This window comes from Diceros bicornis, chromosome 37 (assembly GCF_020826845.1).
Source record: "Diceros bicornis minor isolate mBicDic1 chromosome 37, mDicBic1.mat.cur, whole genome shotgun sequence".
Taxonomy (NCBI): domain Eukaryota; kingdom Metazoa; phylum Chordata; class Mammalia; order Perissodactyla; family Rhinocerotidae; genus Diceros; species Diceros bicornis.
The window spans coordinates 28,257,123-28,282,148 of NC_080776.1; the positions used below are offsets into that span (position 1 = coordinate 28,257,123).

At 42.4% G+C, this 25,026-nt stretch overlaps 1 protein-coding gene across 5 annotated transcripts in view; it reads left to right on the forward strand.

The window, feature by feature from the left end:
• Window positions 1–25,026, forward strand: part of FARP2 (FERM, ARH/RhoGEF and pleckstrin domain protein 2) — a 110,636-nt gene that overhangs the window by 60,923 nt on the left and 24,687 nt on the right. For all 5 annotated transcript variants that reach the window (XM_058533374.1, XM_058533373.1, XM_058533376.1 and 2 more), the window contains exons 9-13: window positions 7,693–7,788; window positions 9,529–9,692; window positions 10,038–10,106; window positions 10,642–10,699; window positions 13,718–13,973. In XM_058533374.1, coding sequence (XP_058389357.1) covers window positions 7,693–7,788; window positions 9,529–9,692; window positions 10,038–10,106; window positions 10,642–10,699; window positions 13,718–13,973 — 643 coding nt within the window. The remainder of the gene's footprint in view (window positions 1–7,692; window positions 7,789–9,528; window positions 9,693–10,037; window positions 10,107–10,641; window positions 10,700–13,717; window positions 13,974–25,026) is intronic.

Consider the following 25,026-nt stretch of genomic DNA (forward strand, 5'->3'; position numbering starts at 1 on the left):
ACGGTTTTGAAGAACACAGTCCCTTTTTATTTTTAATAGAATGTTCCTCATTTGCTGTTTGTTGGCTATTTTCCTGGGATTAGACTCAGGTTACATGGTCCCAGCTGGACCACTACCTGGGTGATGTTGTGTCCTCCTCAGGGATCGCATCTGAGACACTGTCTGGCCTCGCTGGTGATGTGAACCTTGATCCCTGTGTTTTCTGGTTCTTCCACTGTATAGTTACTAGTTTTTCTCTTTCAGCTAATAAGTAATCTGAGGCACGATGCTTTAAGACCATACAGATATCCTGTCCCTTGTCAAATTTCCCCTATATTTAGCATCCAGTGATGATGCTTGCCTGAACCCCTGTTGACCAGGATGGTCACAAACTCTAGCATGCCTAGAGCCTCTTTTATATACAGGTGGGTAACTAAGGATGGCCAGAAATGTGAGGAAAGCCTCTCTCTTGAGGGACAGATACCAACTTAGAGGGAAGAAGAGACTCAGAAGAAACAAAATCAGTGTCAGTGATGAAGGAAATGATAAAATAAAACAAACAAAACCTACAGTGTCCTCAGAGAGGATACTGTTTTTCGTCTATCAGATTGACAAAACAGAAAAATTGCTTTATGCTATATCATGCTCATGAGGAATAGGAACGCTCCTTTATCAGAAGCGTAAAACTTTTACCCTGTAGTTTTTTATTTTAGCCTTGTTTGTAATAGTAAAATACTGGTCATTGATCATTAGAGGCAGGTTAAGTAAATGGTGGTGCATCCGCATCATGGAATATTGGGCAGCGGTACAAAGAACACGGATGCTGTCTATGTCCTGACAGAGAAAACATTCTTGGAGATTATTGTTATATGGGGAACAGATTCAAAACTGTGTGTGTAGTTTGCTGCCGCTTGTGGGAAAAGTTATACACACACACGCCACATTTATTCCATATGAAATAAACTGGTGACGTTAATCACTTCTAGGAAGACGACGAAGCTGGCAGGTTTGGGGAAGGGGTGAGAGAGAAACTTTTCACAGTGGACTCATTTTTGGTACCTTTAGAACTTAATGTATTGTTAATGTTATTATTGTAATCATTGTTGATGTCACTGTATTACATTTTCCAAAAAGCCTCACAAAAATAAGAGACAAACTTGCATCTCTGAAACAAGAGCAGGATGCAATCATAGGAACATATAGAGAACAACAGTGCTTGCAAATTTAAAAATGTGATAGCAGGAATGACAGTGTTGGCAGAACGAGAATGTTTGAAAGATAAAGTTGAGGAATCTCCACAAAGCAGAGTAAAAGATGAAAGATGGGAGAGAAAAGTAAAGAAAATTCAAGGAGGAATCCAGAAAGTGCAACATCCAGGAATTCTAGAGGCAGGAACCAAAAGCAGTGGAGGAGATTGTTAAAGAAATTACATGAGAAAAAATTTCCAGAACTTAAGGCAAGAATTTCCAGGTTGAAAGTGCCTGCAAGTTCCTAGTATAACGAATAAAGATCTTCACAAGACACATCAGTATAAAACGTCAAAATAGTAGAGAAGATCAGAGGGCTTCCAGGCGGAAAGAGAGAAAAGAAGGAAGGCGTTAGAATGGTATTGGGCTTGTCATTAGCAGTATGGAAGCCAGAAGACCATGGGGCAGGCAGTGGTCCAGAATGAAAGAGTGTCACTCCCAGCCTAGAATCCTATGCCCCGTCTAACACGACTTCTGTACAGAGAGAAAAACACCTTTCAGACGTGCAATTTTTCAAAAACTTAAATCCTGCACACACTTTTTAAGGACACACTAGAGGAGAGAGTAAACCAAGAATGAGAATTGAGGAAATGAGACCAGCAAAGAGGAGGTGCAGGCCGTACTCAGGTCAAGAGAACATTCCATCAACACACGAGCAGAAGGCAGAGGGCTCCAGGAGGGTGCCTACAAGAGAAAAATAGAACCAATAAACTATTTCATGTGTTAAACCATATTGAAGAGTTTTAAGGTCCTGTAGGGAACTTTTAGGCTGAATTAGTGATAGGTACATAGAAAAGTAAGCAAATGAAAAAAGAGGCAATTAGTAACTCAAGGAAAATTAAAAGTAAAGAAACAAAATATAGTTATAATTCACCATGGCTCAACTTGTGAGCTGTACTTACATGATCAGTAATACAAATACCGAATTTAAAATCTACCAAAGGGGTAGATAATAACAACAATAAACAAACACATAGGGACAGAGATTGGATTGGTGGTTACCAGAGGGGAAGGGGGGAGGGAGGAGGGCGAAAGGGATAATTCGGTACATGTGTGTGGTGATCGGTTGTAATTAGTATTTTGGTGGTGAACATGATGTAATCTATGCAGAAATAGAAGTATAATGATGTACACCTGAAATTTTTACAATGTTATAAACCAATGTTACTGCAATAAACAAAAAATTAAAAAATAAATAAAGACAGGATCAACAATAAAAAATAAATAAATAAAAATAAAATAAAATAAAATAAAATCTACCAAAGGGGGCTGGCCCCATGGCATAGTGGTTAAGCGCATGTGCTCTCCTGTTGGTGGCCCGGGTTCGGACCCCGGGCGCACACTGATGCACTGCTTATCAGGCCATGCTGTGGGGGCGTCCATTATAAAGTGGAGGAAGATGGTCATGGATGTTAGCCCAGGGCCAGTCTTCCTCAGCAAAAAGAGGAGGATTGGCATGGATGTTAGCTCAGGGCTGATCTTCCTCACACACACAAAACAATTTTTTTTAATTTAAAAATAAATAAATAAATAAATAAAAATAAAATCTACCAAAAATTGGGGGAGTGTGGGGTGGGGTGGATTTGAGGTAGTGGTGATGTACAAGTTCAGGAAGCGAGATCTCCAAGTGGAAAATGCACTGGCAGTCTTCAGCATGCTGTCCAGAGATATAGGTGAGTGAACGATGACTGGGGTACATCCCAACAGAGGCGCCCGAGTTGCCGAAGGTAGTTCTGTGCAAGGAAGAGGACTTGAGGGTGGAGCGGGTGGGCCCTCAATGGCTGGGGTTTGTTTCAAGCCTTATTTGACATCTACGATTATGCCATGAATTATTTGATAAAAATTAGAATGAACGCAGGAGGTCTAAATGTCCGCAGCTAACTGCTCTGTTTTAAAAGTGCTAAGTCTCAAAGTCTGTCAGATCAAGGTGAGGGTACAGCAGGTGAAGGCTCTAATTGCCCTCACATTTTCTGTTTGTTTCTTCTTTTGATTTGTGACCATAGTTAAAACCCTGGGATATAGTAATTTTTTATTTTGACCAGAAGAGAAAATGGAAAGGCAAGCAAGCAGCTGGAAACAATCGTTTGCGAGTCTCCCTGCTGTTTTGTGCATCTTTCTTGGGACGACGTGTGCTTTCTCCACCTCTTTTGCAGGCCGTCAACTTTTTTTTTTTTTAATTATTTTATTGAGGTCATATTGGCTTATAACATTGTGTAAATTTCAGGTTCACATTATTATATTTCAGCTTCTGTATAGACTGCGTCGTGTTCACCACCAATAGTCTTGTTTTATCCGTCGTCGTACGTATGTGCCCCTTTACCACCCCTTTCCCCTCTGGTAACCACTAATCTGTTCTCCTTATCTATGTGTCTGTCTGTTTATCTTCCACATGAGTGAAATCATGTGGTACTTGTCTTTCTTTGTCTCACTTATTTCTCTTAGCATAATACCCTCAAGGTCCATCCATGTTGTCGCAAATGGCGGTTTTGTCTTTTTTTATGGCTGAGTAGTATTCCGTTGTATATATATACCACATCTTCTTGATCCATTCATCCGTTGGTGGGCACTTGCTTTGCTTCCACATCTTGGCTACTGTGAACAATGCTGCAAGGAACTTAGGGGTGCATACCTCTTTTTGAATTGTTGATGTCACGTTCTTTTGGTAAGTACCCAGTAGTGGAATAGCTGGATCATATGATATTTCTATTTTTAATTCTTTGAGAAATCTCCATGCTGTTTTCCATAATGGCTGCACCAGTTTTCATTCCCACCAGCAGTATATGAGGGTTCCCTTTTCCCCACATCCTCTCCAACATTTATTTCTTGTCTTGTTAGTTATAGCCATTCTGATGGGTGTGAGGTGATATCTCATTGTAGCTTTGATTTGTATTTCCCTAGTAATTAGTGATGTTGAACATCTTTTCATGCACCTGTATATCTTTTCATGTGCTATCTGTATATCTTCTCTGGAAACATGTCTGTTCATATCGTCTGCTCTTTTTTTTTTTTTTTTTTTTGCTGGGAAAGATTTGTTCTGAGCTAACATCTGTTGCCAATCTTCCTCTCTTTTTTTTTTTTCCTCCCCAAAACCCCAATAGATAGTTGTAGATTCTAGTTGTCCTTCTAGTTCTTCTTCTCTGCTCATTTTTTGATCGGGTTGTTCATTTTTTTGTTGTTGAGTTGTATGAGTTCTTCATATATTTTGGATATTAACCCCTTGTCAGATATGTGATTTGAAAATATTTCCTCCCAGTTGGTGGGTTGTCTTTTCATTTTGTTGATAGTTTCCTTTGCTGTGAAGAAGCTTTTTAGTCTGATGTAGTCCCATTTGTTTATTTTTTCTTTTGTTCCCCTTGCCTGAGTAGACATGGTATTCAAAAACATACTGCTCAGATTGATGTCAAAGAGCGTACTGCCTGTGTTTTCTTCTAGGAGTTTTATGGTTTCAGGTCTTACATTCAAGTCTTTAATCCATTTTGAATTAATTTTTGTGTATAGTATAAGATAATGGTCTACTTGCATTCTTTTGCATGTGGCTGTCTAGTTTTCCCAGCACCATTTATTGAAGAGACTTTCCTTTCTTCCTTGTATGTTGGCTCCTTTGTCTAAGATTAGGTGTCCATAGATGTGTGGGTTTATTTCTGGGCTCTCAATTCTGTTCCATTGATCTCTGTGTCTGTTTTTTTAAAATAGAAGGTACATGCCAGTACCATGCCCTTTTGATTACTATAGCTTTGTAGTATATTTTGAATTCAGGGAGTGTGATACCTCCAACTTTATATGGAATAACAGAAGACCCCAATAGACAAAGCAATCCTGAGAAAAAAGAACAAAGTTGGAGCCACTGGCTTTTTTAAGTGTCTGCCCTGGGCACGTAAACAATGTCGAGAATTGAGAGCTAAGTTGTGAGGGCTTTGTTTTCTTTTGTTGATGTTTTGTGTTTTGTTTGTTTGCTTTTTTTGAGAACATAGTTGAAAATCCTCCAATATTTTACTTTGAGTAGAAATTAGAGTAACTTAGTGTTTGGGCAATATTTTGGGAGCTTCTTCAGTTCTCACGCAGACGTAAGCATTTTATCTTGGCTTTGAGGACATCTCTTTTCTTTTTTTTGAGGAAGATTGGCCTTGAGCTAACATCTGTTGCCAATCTTCCTCTTTTTCTTTTTTCTCCCCAATGCCCCAGTACATAGTTGTATATCCCAGTTGTGGGTCCTTCTAGTTCTTCTATGTGGGATGCTGCCTCAGCATGGCTTGATGAGTGGTGAGTAGGTCCGCTCCCAGGATCCAAACTGGCGAACCCCAGGCCACCAAAGAGGAATGTGGGAATTTAACTGCTACGCCACCGGGCCGGCCCCCTGAGGACATCTCTTAACTCAGGAATTTTTTTAGTTGAGATATAATTCATATACCATAAAATTCACCATTTTATAGTATACATTCAGTTCTTTTTAGTCTATTCACAGAATTGTGCAACCATCACCACTATCTAATCCCAGAACATTTTAATCCCCCCCCATACCCATTAGCAGTCACTCCCCCTCCTCCAGCCCCTGAAGCCACTAATCTGCTTTCTATCTCTGTGGATTTCCTTCTTCTAGACATTTCATGTAAATGGGATCATACAGTATGTGGTCCTTTTTGCCTGGCTTCTTTCCCTTGTTTTAAAAGTTGACCCATGTTGTAGCAAGTTCTAGCACCTCGTTCCTTTGTATGGCTGAAGATTTTTTTTTTTCATTATCTCTAAAGGGAAAACATTCCTTACCTTACTGTTCCCCATCTCAGGTTTGCAGAAAAGAGTAAATGGTCATGATGGTCAAGAGTCAAATAGAAAATGCAGGGCCAGCCCCGTGGCTTAGCGGTTAGGTGCGCGCGCTCCGCTGCTGGCGGCCAGGGTTCGGATCCCGGGCGTGCACCGACCACCGCTTGTCGGGCCATGCTGAGGCTGCGTCCCACATACAGCAACTAGAAGGATGTGCAACTACGACGTACAACTATCCACTGGGGCTTTGGGGAAAAAAATAAATAAATAAAATTATAATAAATAGAAAATGCCAGAAAAGTGTTTAATACATTTAAAATTTTTATTTTGAAACAATTTCAAGCTTACAGAAAAGTTACAAGAACAGTGCAAAGAGCTCCTTCACCCAAGACCCCTGTCCAGATTTCACCAGTTGCCCTAATCGTGCTTATTGCAAAAGATCCGATCTAAGATCAAATGCCATGTTCAGTCATTGTGTCTCTCTAATCTCTTCAATCTGGAACTTTCTTCCTTCTTTCCTTGATTCTCATGACCTTGATGTTTTGGGGGATTACAGGCCAGTCATTTTGTGAAATGACCATAATATGGGCTTGTCCAGTACTTGCTGATGATCAGACCCTGGCTAAGCTTCTAGGGTGGGTGAATCTCAGAAGTGATGGTATGCCTGGTACAGCATGTGAGGTGGCCCATGGTATCCATGTGTCTCATTGCTGGTATCAACATCGATCACCTGGTCAGGTGGCGCTTGACAAGCTTCTCTACTTACTGTTTATCCTTTAATTAAGTATTTTGTGGTGAGACACTTTGAGATGACATAAATATCCATACCACATCCCAGTCACCTCCTCCTTGGATTATTCTAATGGTTACCACATGACAACTTTTTAAATTCCATTCTTTGTGCTCCTGGAAGGGTTTTCTCCCCATTTGTTTAGTTTCTTTGTCACTGTGGACTCATGGATTTGTATTATAATTCCAATTATAATAATCCGAGTTATAATCTGATACTTGATAATCTGTTGTCATCATTATTTATGTTGATCTTTAAATTGTCCCACATTTGGCCATTGGGAGTCCCTTCAAGCTGGCTCGTGTGTCCTTTTGACATGTCATATCATTTTTTGAGCATTTGTTTACTTTCTTACACAACAAGATATTCCAGATTAATTTTGTAATTTGCCTGCTTCCCCCTAGAAGACCAAACATCACTGGTCTTTTTAGTGGAGAGTAGTATGTGGAAACCAAGATCCATGTACTAGGTGTGCCCCTTGGTTTTTGGGGTGTTAAGAGTTCACGTCACTAGTTCCATTTCCAGTCCAGCACCCCAGGGCTCATTCTAGCTTTCCTTCTCTCCTTCAGTGAGAAACCCAACTCTGCTCCCAACCCTGCCTAGCCACCACCATTGCCCCTTCCCGAGCACCCTCTTCACAGGGGTGGGCTTCAAAAATGTTTGCTGTTAACATTGATAAAGAATAGTTTGTAATAAAGCCTTATCAAAGAAATCAAGTTATCTTTCTAAAACAGATAGATTAGTATGTTTAGTATTGCCATTTTAATTCAGTCATCCCAGATATAATTGTAAAATATCAAGTGGGTTGCTGTGTTATCTGGCAAGGATATAACTGAAACATTCCCTGTTTCATGAGAAATTGTGTGTGTGTGTCTGTATTACAAAGATGTTACCAAGTGTCCATCTCTTGAATTTCAGAGTGCCACCAAAATTAACACTTTCAACTGGTCCAGGGTTCGTAAACTCAGCTTCAAGAGGAAAAGGTTTCTTATCAAACTCCACCCAGAGGTCCATGTAAGTATTATTTTTAGCACTTTTTAAATTATAAGAGAATTTATTCTGCTAGAATATTGGGTTTTTTAATTACTTTATAAATCATTTCAGTATAATGCACACAAGAATTTCAGAAGAGGATTCGGGACTGGGGTCTGGAAGGGCTTTTGGGTCATCTGCCCAGCAGTTCTCACCTTGAGGGTGCAGCAGCGTCACTAGGGGGCTGGTTACACCACAATCGCTGGGTTCCACCCCCAGGTTTCAGATTCAGCAGGTCTGGGGTGGGCCTGAGCGTGTGCACATCTAAACAGCTCCCAGGGCTGCTGAGAACTGCTGGTTTATTGCAGCCTCTTTGTTCTCTAGGTAACAAAGCTGAAGTACAGATGGTTAAGTGGGACCTGAAGCCCTACAGCAGACTGGTGTTAGAGCTTCTGTCCAAAGTGAACCCAGGGCGTTCCCAGTGTTCTCATGTGTCTTTGATTCAGAAATTGACCCTTAACTAGCTCTGATTGAAGAAGCTTTGATATTCAGAAAATAAATATTCCTTCCTTTTGAGATTGTCAGTCAATAAAGTAATAATGACATATGAATTTACTGAAAGGAGTAGAAATGGAAAAATAAATATGTGCAATCTGACAGTTGAGGGAAATCCGATACTTCAGACTGTTCAAAGGTATTTACATTGTTACAGTTCCAGTGTACAAGGGAAGTTAGGAAATAAAAAGCAGATTAGCTGAGCCACTGTGGGGTTGAAGCTTAAGAGGCTGTGTCGGCTTAGACACACCTGGAGCAGCGGCAGATGTAGAGCCCTGGACCAGTCAGAGGAAAGGCTTTACCTAAGCTGTTCAGAGGCACTTGATTAGCAAGGGCTTTTGTCAAACACCAGGTTCACGTGCTCTATGTGAGTATGTTTATTTTTGGTAGAGGTGTGAAAGGATGGCTTGTTTATTATTCAAATTTCTATGGATGAAAGGAAGGTATAAGGAATGCCAAAAACATATACAAAATGCAAGTAAAAGGCTGCTTTTTTCTCAAAAATATTCTCAAAAAATATGTTTCTGGCAATTATTCTGAAAAGATAGGGAAAGAAGAGAATCACTGCCCAATATATTCAGGCAACTATTAATTGGAATACCATGATATTTCAAAGTTCAGAACTATGTCCATATCTGCACTTCACGAAGTTACATTTTATATCCTAAGCACTTAGATTTTTAACACTAAACATAGGAGTCAAAGTATTACAGTCTTTCTGAAAGTAATTTGGTAAATGTATGTCATGAGGTTCAGAATGTGCATTGTTCTTGAGCTCAGTGTGACATTTCTAGGGATTTATCCTAAGGAATAACCATGAGCAATAATGCAGTAGTTTCTTTGTGGTGGTGTTTGTGAGCCCGAAAAACTACATATCCTGGACATCCGAAACATCCCCCAAAAACCCGCAGGAAAATAGTTCAGTAATAACACATAAATATATTGACTGGCGTGGAAAGATGCCATCGTTTGTCAGGTGGGAAAAGATTATAAAGATGTGCTTCAGAATGTTAGCAGTTGTGTGATTATAGATGACTGCCTTTTTCTGATATTTCTACAGTGGAATGTGTTTTCTTCTCTTAAATGTAAATGGAACCAGAAGTCTTTGTATATGATTTCCAGAAAAAATATTTTCCTAATTTTTAATTTTGGAATAGCTTGTTGTCTGAACTGCTTCCTAAATTTTATTCCTAAATTAGTTGCCTAAACTTTGTATTTTGTTTCTAGGGACCTTACCAGGACACACTGGAATTCTTGTTTGGTAGTAGAGATGAATGTAAGAACTTCTGGAAGATTTGTGTGGAGTACCATACTTTCTTTAGACTTTTTGATCAACCTAAGCCAAAAGCAAAAGCCGTCTTCTTCAGCAGGGGCTCCTCCTTCAGATACAGGTGGGGTGTGCCACGCGCCACGAGGGACTCTGGCTGGTGTGTAGAACTGAGAACATAACTATCCCTAGTCAAGAAAGGAATGTTGTAAAATCTTTCAGAGAATTACATACAGAATGCAGCCATTGTAAAACTAGAGAAAGCATATCAAATAAAACAGTGCAAAAAATAAGCTTAATAAAAACTGTATTTAGAATATCAGTTATGCCTATTGCAAAGCATAATGTTAAAATGCATATGTAAATTTATGAGAGAGGTTGGGCAAGTCTTTGCCTTTGCCATTGTGAAAAATTAATACTGTGAATTACTGTTGATTTTTTTCTTTAAAATCTGAACCTTTATTCACAGTGGAAGAACTCAGAAACAACTAGTAGATTATGTCAAAGACGGTGGGATGAGGAGAATTCCATATGAAAGGTGAGCTCTGTGGTCTTTATGGTATAAGTGTATGCTTTTAAAATTAGTATTTTAAATATTTTTAAACTTTATTTGAATACAGGTCATTTCAAGTACATAAACATGTATTTTGACACTTGAGTTCTGTTTTTTTATTTCTTTTAAAGATAATGGATTTATAATATCTTTTTACAGTTATTGTATACGGACACAGATATTACTTTTTAGTTGCTAGTTCATATAGCTTAGTTTATATATAATGTTTTTACATAGTATGATAAACTTTGAACCCGAAAATTCATGTTGTTTCTTTGCATGTGGAATTTTTCCTTCAGTGTCGGGGGACGATTGTCCCTCTTCTGGTACAGCTATTTTTTATTTGAATTCTTGTTTTCTGTTATCCTACTCATTTCTAGTTAGTTGCTTTATGGCATGTTTTCAGAGTCTTAGCCACATTTTTATGTGAGTTTTTCCTCATGGGCGCAGCACATGCAGCATCAAAAACAGATATCAGGAGAGGAGGGCCTGGTGCCTCATGCTTATTCTCTGTTTGCAGAAGACACAGCAAGACTCGGATGTCCATCCGTGCTCTGACTGCCGACTTGCCAAGGCAGGTGAGTCCTACGTGTTAGGACATACACAGTATTAATTACCAGTACCCTTTTGGAAAATAATCTGGCAATGTTGTAACAAGAGTCTTAAAATTAGTTGTGTCATTCACATGGCAATTCCAGTCTTGGGACTCTGTTTGCAGAAAGGAGTCCTAAGTAAAGAGAAGTCTTTGTGCAGTGAGATGCATGTCATTGGTAACACAGAAATCCTGAAGAGCACTGTCTGTGCTGGGTGATTCAGCAGCACTGTGTTGGGTGTGTCCATTTGACGGACTGCTTGAGAGCCATTAAAAATCTTGTTTTAGGAGCCAGCCCGGTCATGTAGTGGTTAAGTTCACATGCTCCGCTTTAGCAGCCTGGGGTTCGTGGATTCGGATCCTGGGTGCAGACCTACACACTGCTCATCAAGCCATGCTGTGGCGGCGTCCCACATACAAAATAGAGGAAGACTGGCACAGGTGTTAGCTCAGGGACAATCTTCCTCACCAAAAACAAAAGTCATAAAAATCTTATTTTAGAAGAGTAGTGCGTGACCAGGGACACATTAAAAATATGTTACTAAGTGAAACTAGCACAGGTTGCAAGACAGCCTGTGTAATATGTTCCTCATTTTAATTTAAAAGACACATAGATTTATAGAGAAAAAAGGCTAGAGGATGATTCGAGGCAATTTTTATTTACAGTGGACACATACTGCTTTTTGTTGTCAGGAAAACAACTGAGTGAATATTACTTTTATAAAAGCTTGAATCAGTGGTAAATGCTAGCTTAGGGAAATGATTTACTTAATTAAACTGTATTCACTGAGTGGGATTTTTTGCTATTATTTTAAGGGTGAAAAGCAGGAAACAAATTTACATCTCTATGTGTTTGACATGATTACAACTATATTAAAACACACAGGCACACACAAACACTTCATAGAAAAACGGTTGGGCAGTGTCCCAAAATGTGATGGTAACAGTTCTGTGCCACTGTGATGGGACATGGGTGACCTTTCTGTGTTTCAGATCCACTTCACTATAATCCCTTGCTGTTTTCATGTTTGCATATTAACTTCCACATGCCAGCTCTTTTTGTGTAATATTATATCATAACTGTTTCCTCATGCAGCTATATAGTTTCTTATTTATCATTTTTTATTTATGCACAATGTTAATTTTTGTTGACAGTTTGTAGTTTATCCTATTGTAGTATTTCCAGAAGCTGCACTTGTAACTCATATATTAAAGCTCATGTGTCCCAAACTTTTTTTAAAATAAAAACATTCTTTAACTCTTCTAGGTATGTTTCCTATTTAGAAATTCCTTGTTAAATCAATTGAAATTAAAAGAATTTATTTTTGTTTCTTTAACAAAGTTCAAATTTATGAATAGTCTAAAATAGCATGAATAGTCTAAAAGTTACATTTAAGCTTTCACTTGTCGGATATTGTCTTTTAAAAGCCACAAGAGGGGCCAGCCTGGGGGCTCAAGCTGTTAAGTGTGCGTGCTCCACTGCAGCGGCCCGGGGTTCACCGGTTCAGATCCCGGGCTCACACCGATGCACTGCTTGTCAAGCCATGCTGTGGCGGCATGCCGTATAAAGTGGAGGAAGATGGGTATGGATGTTAGCCCAGGGCCAGTCTTCCTCAGCAAAAAGAGGGGGATTGGCAGATGTTAGCTCAGGGCCAATCTTCCTCACAAAAAAATAAATAAATAAATAAAAATACAAGTCACAAGAGAATATTGAATATGCTGGAATGATTAAGAAAAAGTGATATATGGGGCTGGACCCTTGGCCTAGTGGTTAAGTTCAGCGCACTCCACTTCAGCGGCCCACATTTGCAGGTTCGGATCCCAAGTGTAGACCTACACCACTCGTCAGCCATGCTGTGGCAGCGACCCACGTCTGAAATAGAGGAAGATTGGCACAGATGTTAGCTTAGGGAAAATCTTCCTCACCAAAAAAAAAAAAGGAAAAGTGATACAGTAAACATTTGAAAATAGATTAATCTTATGGATTATGAGCTACTATTTTGTTTCTAAAAGGTTAATGGCTGTGCCTTCTATCATTGCATTTGCTTGTATAGCATACCATTCCTTGCACAGAAAGTTATTCAGTACTGTTTGGTTATATTTTGGTCTACCACCCTCTTGATCATGTTGTGTGTATATGTGTGGTATGAGGTTTTCTGGAAGCATGACTGGGTCTCAGTGATGCATGAGGAGTGACATAACAAGTAGGGAGGGCTCACTGCATGTCCTTATGTGTGGGACTGTGAGTGGGGACGTGGTGCAGGGCGCCATGGGTATTGAGTAGTGCAGCATGGCTACTTGACTTCTCTGGCCACAGTCCCTCCAGCATTTCCTCCTGCTCATGAGCCTCTTCTCACTCATCCTTTGGGCTACTCCAGTGTTTTCAAAATGCCTCAGGGCTCCTGTGCCACTGGTATTGGCCAGGAGCATCGTAGGCAGAGCCCCTCCACCTTCACTGCCTCTGTGAGTGCACTGATGCATTTCATCACTCTCTGGTGGCGGCCCTCCAACAGAGGAATGCCGAGTGCCACAGGACTTTTGGATGTGTTTCTCACCTGTGGGTGCTTTGCTTTAGGATATTGTGAGCTGAGTGGAAGGGCTCACTCTCTCTCTAGCTGTCTTTTACCCCTCAGGGAACCAGTGAATACCCAAAAACATTCTCATGCAACGTCAAGGTGACACAGGGTGCCAAGGAGACGTGGAGTGCACGTGGCTAGGTTTTAGTGAGGGAGATGTTCTTTGCTGTAGACATTTAATGCCGTAAGAGAAAAAAATGGAATTATGAGAGATTATAAACAGATGATCCTGGATCTTTTTGAAATCCTGTGTGTATTTACACATCTTCACTTCTAAAAGGGAAAGTCTGATCAATTGCCCGTCTTTGTAAAAGCTGTGATAGAAATGGGTGAATGTGCTAATTTGGGTCCACTTCTCTTTGCAACTTTCTAATGGTAATTTGTAATTTTGTGTGTTCTTTTTTTCTTTTCTTAATTTTGATCCCCAGAGCGTCTCATTCACCGAAGGCATGAGGACTTCTGCGTCCCCATCTTCAATAAATGCTTCCTTCTGTTCGGTCCCTACCTCCCCTCTGGCCCCTCCCGGCCCACCTGATTTCAAGGACAGCAGCAGCTCCCTAACGGAGCCCCAGGCTCCTGACGTCAAGAGGCCAGCTGCAGAGAGGAGCAGCAGAGCAGCAGTTGAAGCCCCTGACTCGAGACAGGCCCAGGCCCCTGGCCCCGCCGCGCTTCAGCCTTGTCAAGGTGTTGGGTTTTGTCGTGTTGTGAGGAGTTGCAGCCCCAGCAGTCCTGTGGGGCAGAGTTGTAGCCCCTTAGACATAGAGGCAGGGGGCACTGGCAGGGAGCTCAGAGCTGCTAATAAAAACAACTGTGGTGAGGGTGACTTGACCATGGGCTCATCCCCCTCCAAGGGGGAGTACCTGTGTGGCTGGCAGAGCAGTGGGGGGGGCCCTGTTTTCACATTGACAAATGCCCAGCTGCAGGTGTCCGAGGAGTTCATAGATGATGATCCAGCAGACATCTCTTTCTTTGCCGGAGGTTCTGAGGCATTTTCTTTCCCTTATAGCAGTTTAGCCCCGCAGGCCCCTTTGTGTGGCCGCCTGGGGTCTCTCCAGTCTAGCCCAGACAGGTACTCCACTGAGGCAGTCCACATGAACGCAGAGGATGGGTTTGAATTTGAGGAAGAGAGTGGCTTTGGCGGTGATGTGCACCCCTCAGACACCTCCGAGCTGTTTGAGGTGAAAGCACAAGCCAGCCTGATGCAGAGCCTGCTGAGCCCCTCGGAGACCAGCTCGCTTAGGAACAACCAGTCCGAGAACAGCTCCCTTAGCAACATGCCACTGCACAGCGGCTTGTCTGTGTACACGCCCAGCTCAGCCAATCAGTCCGAGGCCAGCTCCATGGCCAACTTCCCAGCCTGCTCGGTCCGCTCTGAGTCAAGCTCGGCCTTCCAATTCTCTGACATCATCGACCAGTTAGAGCAGCTCAGCTACCCGCCCACAACAGCCGAGGACTCGAGCAGCACAGACACAGACTCCTGGGGCTCCGGGGCCCCGGCCCCCCTAGATGTGAGCCTTTTCTTCAGCAACCCTTTTGCACAGACAAGTAGAGAGAGAGTCATTTTCGATTTGCAGAATAATGTAAAGAATTTGACTCCAGGAGAATGGATAGATAAAAATCCATCTTGAGCACTCCTGGCTCTCTTACAGGATGACCCGCCTGCTCTGCAGTGAGAGCTCAGATTGTTGGCTTTAGATGTAGAAAGTGATTTTGTGTTCGTGGCTAGATATTCTATTTTTTCCTGATTCTCTGATTGATTATTCTGTTTTGAACATCAAAGAATTAAAACTTTCACTTGGAATGATGTTAAAAGCTCTACATCAAGTTTAAAATGGATGAGTAGTTTCAGCTAGTCCTCCTTGGAGGGCTGATAATTAGTCTTTGCAATTTTATTTTTTGGGCATTTGCTTTGATTTAACTAAAAACTGGTGCTATGCATTTTGAATGTTACACGGTTCTGATTCATGTTGATCTTTAGTAGAACATACATATTATGCCTGCTGCTGCTGTCTAAGATGAGGCATGCTGCCAGTGGTTCATGAGGATGGAGGTTTTGTTGGATGTGTCCAGCCACTGCATGAAATCTCGAGTAAGCCCCACAGAACCCAAATCTTGGGAAAGGTGGTGGAGGCCACAGCCTCCTGCATGCTGTGGTCTTCAGCCACTCATGGCAGGGTCCCTGGGACGGCCCAGGGTGTGTCTCAGTGCCAGAGGCATCATCCCGTTAATGACTTGAGACCCAGAAAGAGTGCCATGTTTAGAGAGTGGGCCTTGAGAGGCATTGGTTTAAAAGGCAACATAAATTTGAACCATTTTCTTCTATCTGTCTTAATTGGGGGTATAATAGATATTTGGTTGCAGAAAAAGCAGAACCAGGCACACTGATGGGCTTGAGAGTCATGGGCTTGTAAGCTTAGACCAGAGACCGTTTGCTTTGAACTGACAGAGTGGGTTATTCACTAAAAAGAATAAGCACCCCAGGAACTCCCCAAACAGCGAGGGGCTGCATGCACACCCTTTCTTTCGGGATGTTGTTTCTTTTATGTCAGGTGGTTTGTAATATGCAGTCGCTAGCCGTTTCTAATAGACCCCATCACGGACATCGTCTGTCCCAGGGCAGTGAGAAAAGTTGCGTGACCAGGAGGGCTGAGGTGGCCGTGCCCACTGTGCAGGTATGCCCTCGGGTGCCGTGGTCTACACCACTACAAGAGACGGGGGTGGTGCTCACAGCACAGACCGGAGGTGTCCGTCTGTGGACATCAGAAGAGAAGCCATTGCTGTGCAGCCCATGCCCCCACGAATGCTGGACCCACACAAGCCTGGACAGACACTGTTGAATTTGTCAAACAAGTCCGCAGATTGGGTTTTATTTGGGGGATTTTGTTTATCATTTCTGGTCTTACCTAGTAGAGCAATACCGTATGTAAAGGTTAATTTTCTTCCTAAATGTCCTGTGGTAACTTTGTCCTGGGTGAGGCCCTCGTTCTCTGCCTGGGTGGGTTTGCTGTTTGTGCACACTAGGTCGTCAGGTGTCTCTCAGCTGCCATAGGCCTCAGGCGAGGGTCAGTCTTCTCTTTCTCATTAGCATGGGTTGAATACCAGCAGGGAGTTTTGGCTGAATGTACGGAGTAACTTTCCGCCTCTGTAGCTGCCCTAACGCTGCACCGCAGCCTCCTCAGTGCAGTGTCTGCGGTGCACAGCGTGCCTGCAGCGCGCGCAGTTCTTGCTGTTCCATCCCTTCCTCTTTATTCTTGACTGCTCTGCGCTTCAGAGGCGTTTGGATACAGTTTCGTGTTGGCTGACTAACCTCTGTGAAAAGATATGTGCCTATGATAGAAGAGCTGATGGTAAATGTGATATAGTCAAGAGTTACTAATTAGTAGAGCATGTTCTAGACATTTTGTTTTCCCCTTCGTGTCACTCAAAAACAAACCTTGGGTTTGTGTGGTGAGGAGAAGTTAATATACGTTACATTTGAAAAGCTTTTCCTAAACCTTGGTAGTCATATGAGGGCTGCCTCTCTCCCCCGTCAGTTGTTGCCTAATGAATGTGCCTTGTGGTGCTCTGAATTAACAACGGTGTCCGTCCTTTGTTTTAGGGGAACCCACTTAGTGTCCTAGTGTCTGGGCAGCAGGTCACATGTGGGTGGGTTTGAGCCAGCTCTGCCCTATCCCTGGACCAGCTAGGGCTGCGGGATGGCAGGCAATGTCCCCTACCCTAACTCAGCCTTGCTGACGCTCGAGCACCTGGCACTCGTCACCCGTTTCTTGTGCTGTTTTACTGCTGTAGTATTTTAAAGTGGGTCCCTGGCGTGCTGACAACTTTCCTTAGAATCTCTGTAGGAAAATCTCTGTGTCTCTGAAGCATAAGGACACCATTTGACATAGCCCCACACAGACAGTGTCACACAAAACTAATAATCCCTTGGTATCCTCTAACACCAAGGACATACTTACATCTGGCCAGTTGTCTAAAGTGTCTGTTAACATTTGATTTGTTCAAGTCGGGATCCAAACACGATCTGCTCTCTGCATGTGACTGTGATAGCTCTTAAGTCTCCTTTCCTTTAGAAGACCCCCCTTTCATGCAGTGACTTGTGGAAGAAGCCGGGCCGCTGGTCCTGCCTCGTGTCCCACAGTCTGGCTGCCTGTGTTCTCATCTGCCTGCCCCTCAGGCCTCTGTAACTCCGAGGCTGGACCTGGAGCTGCGCTGACTGCTGACCACATGCCCCTCACTTACACCAGCCACATTCCCACAGCCCCACGTGGCTGGCACCTCTGCATGGGACAGTGCAGCTCCAGAGCGTCCCGGATGCTTGGTGGGCACTGCTGGGGAAGGCGTTATTTCAGATTCAGGTTTAGCTTTTTGGCAAGATGTGGAAAAATTTTGAACAGCTTTCCTTTTCCAGAATGTTCATAATATTTTTAGTTTTACATCTTTTCCTTTATAATGAAATCGTTTATTTAAGAATCAGTTTTGGCTTTTCTTTGGTTGCTTCTCACAGCTCTGCCTCTCCTCTCACTTTTGAGCGGGCTGTAACCCCCACCCAGAAGGAATTCTTTAGAAACCAAGGGGAAGTGAGCCTGAAGGATGACGTTTCCTACTACAGATCATGTCTTTCTACTTTTAGCAGGTAGCTTAAGCAGATGTTCTCTTCTGTCTTAGGAAGAGATGGTTTATAGTAAAGATGAAAATATCCAGGACAGTTCGGGGTGAGGCCACCACGCCCTGAGTCAGCCCTAGGCTTTCTTTTGTTTGCTGTGACTGTTGCTCGAGATCGCCTTTTCTTCGAAAGCCCTTGTGTTATGCAGGGACACCACCTTGGAGGATGGTCCCATATACCTGGATTACAGGATGAATGTTCGAATTTGAATGACGTGTAGACTCGTAACCAGCACTTCTTCTACCAAGAGCCAGTTTGCTGAGAGTGTATAGTGGAAAAGTGCCTGCAGAGTGTTGACAGTTTTCTCTTAACCTGTTGCTCTCCTTAGCCTTACGTCCGACAGGAGGGGCTCAGGCGGCAGTCCCCAGCACAGCCAGGTGTGCTGGGCAGCTAGCTGACAGCAGTACCCACAGGGCAAGGCCCCCAGCAGGCAGGGCACATTGTCCACTTTAAGTCCACCTTTAATAATACACTCTGCCTTAGGTAGACTATTTATTTTTATTAGTTATCAAGTCTATTTTTGTATTTAAGTTTCCCAAGTCCAGGTATTTTGCGTAAGCCAATATATGAATATTTAAAGTCTAACAACAGAACGGTTTCATGTTAGTAAGATTGACTGCACTAAAATAGATAGTGATGTATACCATGTAGTTGTTTAAATCATTAGATATTGATGTGTGCCTTTTTTATATTACAAAGGAATTCTCTAAGTATGGAATTAGATTAGGTTTCCCTTTTTCGGTTAACACACGTTTTTAAAATAGTAGTAATGATAGAGGGGTGGGCAATAAAAATAGCACACCAAAAAAAGTTTAATATGAAAAATCTTAAAACCTGTTGGTTGTCATCCTTATTCTTGTCATTTTGCAAAGTCCTTTTTAATTGCTTTGGTGTACAAGTATATTTTGATTTTCAATGCAAGTTCCTCCACCATCTGCTGCCCCAAAGGAGTAATAGGAAGCATCATGCGTCCTGTGGTTATGATCACATGGTGCACACGCATAGCACATGAACCATGTCCCTATGTGTTATGTGACATTGGATGCCAATTCCTGTGTCTTCGAGGTATGCTTATTCCCTCCCCGTTTTTGGAACATCAAAAAGAAATCCTTTGCTAGAACAATTACTTCACAGACAAAAATGTTAGTTCTCTCAGGCACTTAAAGTTGAGAAGTTTAGTATCTGTCCTCAAGGCCATGGGATCACTCTGCCGAGTTTTGCTTTGGCCCTTCTCCTGAAGTTGCAGAGCTTGTCACAGCTGGCTGGGGTGCAGGTGGCCACTGTTGGCCCCTCTGCACGCAGTAGCCTGTGCCTGAAGTGTCCCTGGGCACTGTCTCTGCGTGAAGGTGTCTGCAGTCCCCTAGGAGATGAAGAGAAGAGGAACTGGCATTTCCTTATGCGTTTGAACTTGTTCATTCTTTACAGAGACATTTGTGTTGCCTGGTTTGTGGTACTTATAAAATCTGTTTTCCATTGAAATTGCCATTTATAAACTCGCAGATATGTACTAATTCAGAATTTTTTAATTGTTTACTCAATAAAATAAGGAAATATTCACTACAGAATTTTAAATGAGCTTTTTAGCTTTCTTGCCCTATACTTATAGTTTCGATTTACATGAATTAAAGATTATTTTGCGTATTAAATGAATCCCTGAAACAGCTATGTATTTTTTTTGCATCTTCACTGACGTTTCCTTCACTTCATAGGCTTCTGAGCAACAATAGGCACCAGGACGCTCGTCCAGATTATCTTACTTCAGATATGGATGGCGTTGCCCTGTTGGGGCCACGGGGGAAGGCGCCTCTCTTTTCTCGGGATTAACTCTCTTTCAGTGCTTTCTCCTCTGGCCTGGTGTGGCCCGCGTGGCAGCATGCAGAGGTGGATGTAGGTGAGCCTGTGGTCCGCTGCTCTGGGCCCCACACTGAGCCTCTGAGGCGCTGGGCAGGGGCAGCTCAGTTTGCAGCGCTGGGGATGAAGCCTGGAGTCCTTGGGCTTCTACTGTGCACGGAACACATGCTTCTTGATTCTGAAGGAGAACATTATTGCCTTTATTTCTGCGGTCAGCCAGAACCCACCCTGTAAAATCCTGACCCAAAGTATAGCAGCTGCTCAGGTTCTGAACAGGTCTTCACTTCAACTCTGACCTTGAATTTCCCACTCAGCCAACACAAGCTTTCTGCTTCTTCCACGGAACTGTCCGCGCCTCTCCAGCCCCACTCAGGTCTTGGAACGTACGTGATACTGCCCCCCACCTCCTGGGCAGCGGCTGCAGCAAGCCTTGTGAGAACAGTCCCCTCACCTCTCCCTCCCGGGTGTTCGGAGCAGCGCAGGCACCTGGGGTGGTGGGTGGCTGGGAGCACCCAGTGTTTCCTCCCTGGGGTTCCAAGATGCCAGCACCCAGTGTGGCCAAGGGGTGGGAGGCATCCGGCAGCGTGCTCCTCCTGGAGCTCAGTGTCTGTACTCTGCCACACACCAGAGCAGGGGGTCATGGTGTCAGCACAAACTCCCGAGAACCCTGCCGTGGGCAGTCACTTCCCCACTTAGAGGAGAGGATAGTGAATCACAAGAGCATCAGTTCCCTCCCATATCACACCAGCCCTGCTCCCTGACTGATGCCACCACTGCCCAGCGTCCCTGGTCAGGGATGAAGTGACATGAGCACATGCATCCCCAACGAGGAACCTCAGTGATAAATGCAGATTTCAAGAAACGGCTGAAAAGCATTTCTCTACTAGATCTGCAGGTTGACTGGTTAGGAGGGTAAAAACCATATGGCCTTTATATTTGAAGTAGGTTAATTCAGATTACATTTCTTTCCTAACTGAACATCACCTACAGACTTTTTAGTTTATTTGAATAATTTGTTTTAAGGACCCTGCCTCCATTGCTTCAATAGTTCAGAAGATTCATAAGTCACAGCTTCTCAAAGTTTTAGACAAAATGTATCACTTATTAGAACAAAGACACGGGGTGCCCTGGACCACCCATATGTGTGCATGCATGGAGGAGACCCCACACCTGCCAGGCCCAAGTGTGACTATGTTGTAGGTTAGGATGCCTCTTTTTCTTAACAAGGATAGAATCTTGTTTATTTAGAACAAAACAAAAGAAAAAACTCTGAAAATGCTTCTCTGGAGCGCCAGGCATGTTGATGCCACCCTCTGAGCTCCAGGTAACCACAGCTGCGTCCACGTCGACCTCGTGGCTCCTGCGTGCCAGGCACCCCACAAAGCTTTGTGGGTGTCACCTCATGTAAGCCTCATGGCCCTGTGAAAAGGGAGCACCACGTGTCAGATTTTTATCTGCCATTTGTAGATGGAGAAGATGAGCAGGAGGTGAACTCTGTACGAATACCCAGTAAGAGATGAACTGATAGTTGGACCTCTCGGTATTAGCCATTTTTCTATCTTTTTTATTTTTGAGCCAGATTTTGTGTAAAAATGACTCATGTCATGTCATCCTAGTCAAAAAATGGAGCCAGAAGTAGTTTTCTGCTAGCTCATCAAGCTCACGTTTACCTGGATTCTTTGGACAATTAGGCTTTTTCTTTTTCTTATGGGGTCAGTGATCCATTGTTCTAGCCAAAGAAGGAGTTTCTAGATCTTACAGCTCCTGCTATCACATTAACCTTCAAACTTGACCTTGAATTTTCCAAACTGCAGCTGATTCTTCCTCTACTATTAGGCAAAAATGTTCAAGATTGTATTATAGAGTTTTAAAGCAGAGAATTTAAAAGTATGAAATAGAAGTAAGCTTAACTTTTCCTCTAAATGTGATATTTATCTTTCATCAGCAAGTTAGATGAATAAAGTCAAAGCAAACACTAAAGTATAATCCTGGCTTTTTAAAATGAATTTCAAAAATGAATATTTAGAAATTTTTGGAAATAATGAATACCCTGAAGAAAATCACCTGCCAGAGTTCTCATCGTTGACAGTTTGAAGTAAGAGTTTTAAATTTTAAGTGTTTTTTGAAGACAATCAAACTTTGTAGCTTGCAGCTTTGAGGACAGAGCCTGCCTGTGAACACTTGGTGGACAGGACGTGATCCATTCCAGCAGAAACATGGAGCTCAGTGAAACGTGACTACCACTTGTGTCTATCAGTTTCTAATCACTGAATTTTCAAAATTGAAGAGTTTCCAAAGATCCCTTGTCTATACGTAGAGGAATCGGTCCTTGATACCGTGGTGAGAGGGGGAAGCACCACCTTTGTGTGTGAGTGGCTTCTGTAGGGGAGCCTCTTGCAACTCAGAGCAGCATTGATTCTTTCTGGCTGTTTTTCAGGAGAGGACCATGGACACAGGGGTCTCTTTTTACAAATATTTAAGATTAATTCTTTACGTCAGTTAAGGCTAAAGATATTCTATGGTGCCTACACTTGATATTTAGCATTTTAAAACTCCTTAAGACATCTGCCTTTTAGCCATGCGCTCGAAGATGCGTCGTCAATGTCAGGAGGACTTTCTTAGGCAGGGGAGCACTGAGCTCAGTGCCCTTTCCCATCGTCACAGTCCAGGATCGCAGAGCTTGACCACACTGACATCAATTCTGGAGAGCATGCCTGCAGAGCCGCAGCCCCACACTTGTTTTCTTGGTGTGGATCGTCTGTGTTAGTGACTTCACACACACAAGAGGAAGACAGTGGCCCACACAGGATAGGGCATGGGGACGTGTGGGTGCACACTCAAACAGCCTCGAGTGTAGACAAGTTACACATTTACTGCCACTTGCTTGAAAAAATATCTCCCCACAGGGGCCGGCCCAGTGGCGTAGTGGTTAAGTTCACGCACTCCACTTCGATGGCCCGGGGTTCACAGGTTCAGACCCCAGGCGCGGACTTACACACCACTCATCAAGTGATGCTGTGGTGGTGTCCCACATAGAAAAAATAGAGGAAGATTGTCATAGATGTTAGCTCAGCGATAATCATCCTCACCAAAAAAAATATTTATCTCCCCACAGGTTTATTTACTTTGTCTTGTAGGATCTGTGTTTACATAATTGAAAGTAGATATGACTTGCAACATTTTGCTGTAGCTGACAGATTTAATAAAAACAAATGTTTAATAGCAGTTTGTGGTACTTTTTAATAGATTCACTAAATTGTGAGTTGACGATTTTTGTGAAATAGTGTCTATAATGATAATATTAAATGATGACTTTTCACCTCCCTAGAACCTAAGTAGTTTATTCCAAATGAGTCTATCCTGAAGCGGGGGTCTCCTTTCCTTCACGAATTCTTACTGAGGGGCCAGTGATTGGGAGTTGCGTTTTCTAATTTGATGGCCCTGCTACCCGCACTGGCTGTGGCCTGTTTGCGAGCCCCAACAGATCATAGAGCTCGTCGTATGATGCTCCAGTGGTAACACCATCTCCTCAGTTTTCACCTTCTGCTTTTTAAAAATCAAGTCAAGTTTTGCTGCAAATTTTTGGTAAACTGTCCACTAGTAACTTGCTGTGGGACTGTCCACCTTCAAGGGAGGTGCTGTGTGTCGTGCAATGAGTAAAACAGTGAACTTACACTTATTTTCATATTCAATGAGTGTAAAACATCTTGGCTCTCACGCCTCAAACAATACAATTGTGAAGAATAAATAGATGTTATTAATAGCTTCTAGACTTTTTTTTAATTTTCATTGTGTCAAGTTACCTCGTTATGCAATTCTGGGCTTATCAGGGGCTAAAAAGATTTTGGAGTGCAAATCCTAACTAACTGATCTTTGGAAACACGCCTCTTCTCTACGTAGGAAGTAATCCATGCTCCAGGAACTAGCGCAGAGCCCTCAGTTCCAGTTTGATCCCTTCAGAAGTGACAAAGTCCATGCACCTTGGTGTGGGGCAAGAGGGGATGTAGGAGCTTTCTGTTATTTTAAGGTTGCTTAGCATATTTTAAATGTGTCATAAAAGCAAATTCTAATAAACTTAATTTCGTGTTCTTACGTTGTTCAGGTTTTCTAATGTCAATGAATGTTTGCTTGCGTTTTAAATCTGTCTAGTTGTGAGAAATTCCAGAGGAAAGCTCTGCCATCATAGCATTGATAGTTCATCTCCAGAAGCCCCTAGGTGGGATTCCTAACAGCAGACTGTTGTGTTTCCAGAGCTCTGAATTTGTCAATGTGAAAATAAGGACTTCCCCCCTCTAGCCCTCAGGCCATTTTGGAGGGCTACCTAGTTCAGTTGCTGTGATGCCAGCCCAGTGAGCAGGAGATGGGCATGTCGCACGTTCTCCAAGAAGCTCCCCTACACTAACCTGCCTACACACTTACATGTTTTGGTTAAAAAACCAAGTTTTGGTTTTATAAACTGGTCGCTGCCGTCGACTGCATTTGAAGTCTCTGACCATAATGTAAGAGGGTCTTGCTTTGAAGCCAGTTGTGCTGGGAGTGAGGAGACAGCACAGGTTCAAGTCGAGTTAACTGCTATTCCAGCACTTGGTAAGCCAACTAATAATCATGTTTGGAAATAATGGTAGTTTGGGTGTTAAAACACTATACGTTTAGAAACCAAAGGTAAATTTCTATCTTAAATGGCTTTTAAAGAGCAGTTAAATTTCTCCTGTAAAACTCTGCTTTAAAGGTATCTTTAAATTTTGGTATTTAATAATTACTGATTTCCCATTAAACATTACAAATAAACCTTTGAGAATTAAAAAAAAATAGATAAGAATTTCCTTATTACAAAATTTATGATAGAATATACCTCATCACTAGCCTCCTTAGAACTAGGTCAAAATTTTGGCTTCTATCCAGTGAAAAGCAAACATTGTTTTAAGAAAGAAAACAAGTATTAATTACTTTTGTGATATAATTCTAGAAAACCAAAATAAAAATCCTTGGTAATGAAAAATTCAAGGAAGTAGAAAACAGTATGATAAATTGAGTAATTTTATATGATCCACTTTTTTTAATGAATGATTAATGATTTTGGCCTTAAAATAGACTTTTTTTTCAGATGTAAGCATCAGTTTGACATCTTGTGTCTCTAATGTCCACAGATAGGCCTTTTATTTTGCGCACACAGAAAGGGCCCCTTCCTTGGTTATGCCTTCTGCTTCACAGGCTTTTGCTGCG